The 5,934-nt window shown below is 46.1% G+C and overlaps 1 protein-coding gene across 1 annotated transcript; it reads left to right on the top strand.

Annotated features, from left to right (window-relative positions):
• The first annotated feature begins 3,456 nt into the window (after positions 1-3,456).
• On the top strand, positions 3,457-4,428 carry LOC142829799 (olfactory receptor 52K2-like). The gene has a single exon (XM_075931444.2). The coding sequence runs from the start codon at positions 3,457-3,459 to the stop codon at positions 4,426-4,428; it is 972 nt and encodes a 323-aa protein (XP_075787559.2).
• The last annotated feature ends 1,506 nt before the right edge of the window (positions 4,429-5,934 follow it).

The following is a 5,934-nucleotide window of genomic DNA, read 5'->3' as shown; positions in this document are numbered from 1 at the left end:
TGTCTCGAGTGATGGAGATTCCACAACCTCCCTGGGCAATTTATTCCAGTGTTTAACCATCCTGACAGTTAGGAACTTTTTCCTAATGTCCAACCTACACCTCCATTGCTGCAGTTTAAGCCTATTACTTTTTGTCTTGTCCTCAAAGGTCAAGAACAATTTTTGCCCGCCTCATTGTAACACCCTTTTAGTTACTTGAAAACTACTATAATTGCACATCCCATGAGTGTCCCCCATGAAGTAAGCATTTCCAACCTACTTTGCTTCTAGCTGTAGTTATCTATATGGATACATTAAAACACGAGATTGTTTGCTTTGACCCAGTTGATCAGCAAGTCCAGATGACTCTGAGTCAGTGACCTCTTCAGTCTTCACAATCTGCAATTTTTGTGTCATCTGCAAACTTCAGGCATGAGGACGGGAAACAGCTGAGTTGCTGAGACCTGTCTCTGCTTGCACTTGTCAGTGGGTGCTCACAAAAACGTGTCTCAACAAAAGAAAAAATGGAAGTAAGAAAAGTGCAGGCCTGCAGCTCTAAATACCAAGGCCCGTGTTTAACCATCCTGACAGTTAGAAACTTTTTCCTAATGTCCAACCTACACCTCCATTGCTGCATTTCTTCATCATTCTGTTTTGCACAGTCATAGCCAAGTATGATAATGTCTGTTTCCAAGGGGGATATGCAATTGTCACAGTTGATCTTCTGGGATTCAAATTAGCAGGCTTAGTGGGCTACGTGAACACTGCACGTACCCAAATATTTTGGAGTATCCCACAATAGCTACCCCATGCCTTCACAGCAAGCCCGTTAATTTGGGCTCACTATTCTGATCTCCCTGTAAGCCTCATTCTATGAGGAATAAGAGACATTTCAGACTAGTGGGCTGTGTCTAGACTGGCCAGTTTTTCCGGAAAATCAGCCGCTTTTCCGGAAAAACTTGCTAGCTGTCTACACTGGCCACTTGAATTTCCGCAAAAGCACTGACTTCCTACTGTAGGAAATCAGTGATTTTTGCGGAAATACTATTCTGCTCCCATTTGGGCAAAAGTCCCTTTTGCGCAAAACTTTTGCGCAAAAGGGCCAGTGTAGACAGCTGAGATTAATTTTGCGCAAAAAAGCCCTGATGGCAAAAATGGTGATCGGAGCTTTTTTCGCAAAAGCGCGTCTAGATTGACCACGGACGCTTTTCCACAAAAAGTGTTTTTGCGGAAAAGCGTCCATGCCAATCTAGACGCTCTTTTTCCGAAAATCATGCCAGTCTAGATGTAGCCAGGGTGTTAAACGCAGGGAAGGCTGGTTTTATAAAACGACACCCCGTTAATGTCTTTGTTCAGTGTCAAATTTGCAGATGAAGATCAATTCTGCACTCTCACTCTCTCTCTGTAGTTGACTGGAGACATCCCTTTGTGGAAGAATGGCTACTTTGAAATCAACAATTGAGTGCCCAGGCTAATTAAAATCAAGCCAGTCTAGATGTAGCCATGGTGTAATTCAAAAATTGGATGACAAAATAATCTATTTTGAAAAAAGATGCACAATTTGCAGAGTTCAAATAGTATATCTTATTTTGAGTTACAATGCAGTGTAGATGCACCTGCGAAGACCCACTAATTCGAACTGAGAAGGCACTTCCTTCGGCACCAGTAGTCCTGCTCCTCATGAGGAGTAAGGAAAGGTGACGGGATTGTTTATTTTCATTGACCTCCAGCTGTGTGGATGGTACAAGAACTCAATTTAAGATAAGTCAACTTCAGCAACATCATTAATGTATCTTACTGCATATCTTAAGTTAATTTTCCCCTTTCATGTAGACCAGGCCTGAGTGAAGAAAGCCATCTTTCTTAATCAGTTTTGAATTTGCCAAACTTTAGTTAAAATAAATGTCCTCTGGATCTTATTTTGCGAGAAAGGGGGACACATTGTCTATCTACGCTCTACCAGTCAGTATGCTATCGAATTTTCTCATGTCTCCACTTAATTGTCTCCTGTGTAAGTTAAAAAGTCCAGTCTTCTCAGCCTCTCTCTGTATGAACGTTTCTCCAGGCCTTTGATTAGTCTCCTGGCCCTGGTCTGAACCCCTCGGTTGTGTCTACACTGGGCCACTTATTCCGGAAAAGCAGTCACTTTTCCGGAATAAGCTGCAAGCTGTCTACACTGGCCCCTTGAATTTCCAGAAAAGCAGAGACGATTTACTGTAAGAAATCAGCTGCTTTTCCGGAAAAACTATGCTGCTCCTGCTCAGGCAAAAGTCCTTTTTCCAGAAAACTTCCAGAAAAGGGCCAGTGTAGATAGCACAGTAGTCTTTTCCGCAAAAAAGCCCCAATCGTGAAAATGACGATCGGGGCTTTTTCCGGAAAAGTGTGTCTACATTGGCCACAGACGCTTTTCCGGAAAAAGGGCTTTTCCGGAAAAGCATCCTGCCAATGTAGACGCTCTTTTTCCGGAAATACTTATAATGGAAAACTGTTCCATTTTAAGCATTTCTGGAAAAAGGTGCCAGTGTAGACGTAGCCCTCTAGTTTTGCATTATCCTGGCTGAGAAGGTTACCCAGTGTGACACAGAAGAGTCCAGAGGAGGGTGAAACATTGACTAACTGGCTGCATGGGATTATCATTTCTGTACGATTCTGCCATCCCACTCCTCCTGCATCCCCCTGTTTTGCTAAGTTTACATCCATGCTCGTACCGTGAGCAGGGCTTCCCACAGCTGTGAGCCATGACTCCCAGGGTATGTCTAGACTACAGGGTTTTGTCGACAGAAGCTTTGTCGACAGATACTGTCAACAAAGCTTCTGTCGACAAAGAGCGTCTAGACTACATCCAGTTCTGTCAACAAAGCAAGCTGCCTTGTCGACATAACAGTGTGGACGCAAAGGACAGTTTAGATGCAATAATGCCTTCTATCAACAGAACTCTGTCAACAAAAGGCGTTATTCCTTGTAAAATGAGGTTTACCAGCGCCGACAATACTGCTGAGTTCTGTCGACATTATGCCGACAGAACTCAGCGGTAGTGTAGACGCAGGTTTAGTTTTGTCAACAAAAGTCCACTTTTGTCGACAAAAACCTGTAGTCTAGACACACCCCCAGGTCCCTGCCCTGGATCCATACAGTTAATTTAGAACGTTATTAAGGTGTTTGGAGAGTTCAAGATTTTCCCATCAGTGGGCAGACACATTGAGTTATTGACATCAGAGTTCATCTGTCATCATGCTGCCCTTCCACCTGGCATGGTGAGCTCCCTCTGGGGACTTCTCTGGACTTCACTGAAATAAAGAACCTGGTGCCATCTGTAAATGTTTCTACCTCACTGCTCACCGCTATTTCCAGATTGATAATAACAGTGAAATATGTTCTATGCCATTTGTTATAAAGTGTGTAACCCCCTTGCTCTCCTTGTCTCCCTTCACAGGCACCTCAAGCATTTGGGAGCATGATCGACTCATTCATAATTCCATGGCAGCTTTCAACCTCACCCCGACTATCCCTTCCTCATTCATCCTAATGGGCATCCCTGGCCTGGAAGCGGCCCACATCTGGATTTCCATCCCTTTCTGTGTGTGTTATGTTATCGGCCTGCTGGGAAGTTTCATGATTCTATTTGTGGTAGGCAAAGAACAGACCCTGCACAAGCCGATGTACCTGCTGCTCTGCATGCTAGCACTCACCGACATCACCACCTCCACCTCCCTTATACCGAAGGCCCTGTGTATATTTTGGTTCAACTTGAAAGGCATTACTGTGGGTGCCTGCCTCACCCAGATGTTTGTCCTCCACATGGGTACTTTGATGCACTCAGCTGTTCTTGTGGCAATGGCCTTTGATCGCTATGTTGCCATATGCAACCCTCTGAGATACACCACCATCCTCAGTAATGCACGACTCGCCAAGCTAGGACTAGCATGTTTGATAAGAGCTGTTCTCTTCATCCTGCCCCTGCCCCTGCTCCTGATCAGAAATTCATTCTGTGCCAACCTCATCATTCCCCACACATACTGTGATCACATGGCTGTGGCAAAAATGTTATGTGGAGACATCACAGTCAGCAAGACATACGGCTTGGTGTTAGCATCTGTGTGCATTGGGTTAGACCTGACTCTCATCGCCCTGTCCTACTGTCTCATCATCAGAGCCGTCCTCAGAATTTCCTCAAAGAAAGCCCACCAGAAAGCCCTCAACACCTGCACAGCCCACATCTGTGTGATGCTGACATCTTATCCTGTTTTCCTCTTCTCAACTCTGACACATCGGTTCGGTCAGGGCATCGCGCCCCAGGTTCACATCATCTTGGCCAATGTCTATTTCCTCCTCATCCCCGTCCTCAACCCTATTGTTTATGGAGTCAAAACCAAAGAGCTTCGTGAGAAAGTGAGCAAACACACCTACCGAATGTGCTCGCGTTGGCCCGTTGACTTTAAGCCTACATGAAAAGACAGAGAAAGAATATCTGCTTGTCAATCAAAGGTAGGTGGGAGGAGCTTTCTCAGACTCTGCACTTCCACAATACTGAGTTCAGCCTAACTTCTTATGACTCCATCACCAAATACTGCTCGCTGTGTTCCTCAGTTCTTTCTCATGCAACTGCCAAAGTGGGTCTTTGCCCATGAGAGCTTATGCGCCAATAAATCTGTTAGTCTATAAGGTGCCACAGGACTCCTCATTGTTTATGCAGAGTCAGTCTAACACGGCTACTGCTCTGATAGTTCTCTCTCTGACCATCACCTGTCCTCTTCCATCAGCTCCCATCTGCCTCCCACCCCCCCCCCCACCCACCCTGTCCCTTGGCCTTTCTGAGAATCCCAGACCACTGTGGAACACCGCAGCTTTCTGATGCAAGGTTGTTTCCCAGAGGCCCTGTGTGAAGAGATTTCTTAATCAGCGTGATGAGCTGATAGCCAAGGACGAAGGAAAATAAACCAAAATGATTAAATTCTTTATCATATGTACAGTCACCTAAAGTGCAACAAGTACCTGATTATTTTGCTTCCAATTATGCGGGAAGCTTTTATATTAGAGCAAGTATTTCAGCTGCAAAGTGCCAGTATAGGAGCGCAGCAGGAATTGAGGACATTCTGCGAGAGCATGTTGGGAAGAGTTGTGAAATTCTGGTTTTGTGAACTGGGCTGTTGTGCTGGACGAGAGGGCTGTGCACCCCAGAATGGGATCAAGTCAATTGCAACAAAACAAGTTGCACTACACCACCAGGAAGTAAGAAATGAGTGCACCTCATAGTTAATTTGACGCAGGCTTTTAAAGGCAAGGTCATACTCTAGCTGGCAATTTCTGCTAATCTCAAGGGGAGGAGTGGACAGACAAGTACTTGGGGGAGAATGAAAGAAGCTAAATGGATGAAAACTTTGAGTCTAGATGCCCCTAATATTAGAGATTAGTTGAAAGTTAGGAAAGTGATGGGGTCCAGGAGGGATCTGTATGGACAATGTGTCATGTACATCTGAGCACCTCAAGCTGAGGTTGAAGAAAAGCAGCAGCAGGCAGAAACTGAAGGGCAGGAGAAGAAGCCCAGAAGGCAAATCTAGGCCATGGACAGAAGAGCCAGAGCTGTCCTGAGGCAGAAGTGAGGAGGTGGAGCGGCACAGAACCAGGACCTCAGCCGGAACAGACCGGCTAAGCCAGGGCTGGGGAATCTTTTTGGGGTTGGGGGGCTGCTGACCCACAGTAAAATCAGCTGCAGGCCATGCACAAGTGAGAAGCCAACACCCCCCCCCCCAGCCCTCACTGATGTGGCCCCAGACTGAGAAGGAGACAAAAGCTCCCCACATTCCCCTAACACACGAGAGCCCAGTGGGGCCCAGGCGAGTAGAGTTTGTGTGCTCCAGTCCCTCAGTAGGCATGGGCTCCCAAATGCTAGGAGGAGAGCCCTGAGCCTTAGGGGCTGGATCCAGGCAAGCTGGGGGCCGCATCCTCAAACCTGAG

This window comes from Pelodiscus sinensis, chromosome 1, assembly GCF_052426305.1.
Source record: "Pelodiscus sinensis isolate ZL-2025 chromosome 1, ASM5242630v1, whole genome shotgun sequence".
NCBI classification, from domain to species: domain Eukaryota; kingdom Metazoa; phylum Chordata; order Testudines; family Trionychidae; genus Pelodiscus; species Pelodiscus sinensis.
The sequence above is the reverse complement of the archived record's forward strand: the minus strand, read 5'-3'. Positions and strand labels throughout refer to the sequence as shown.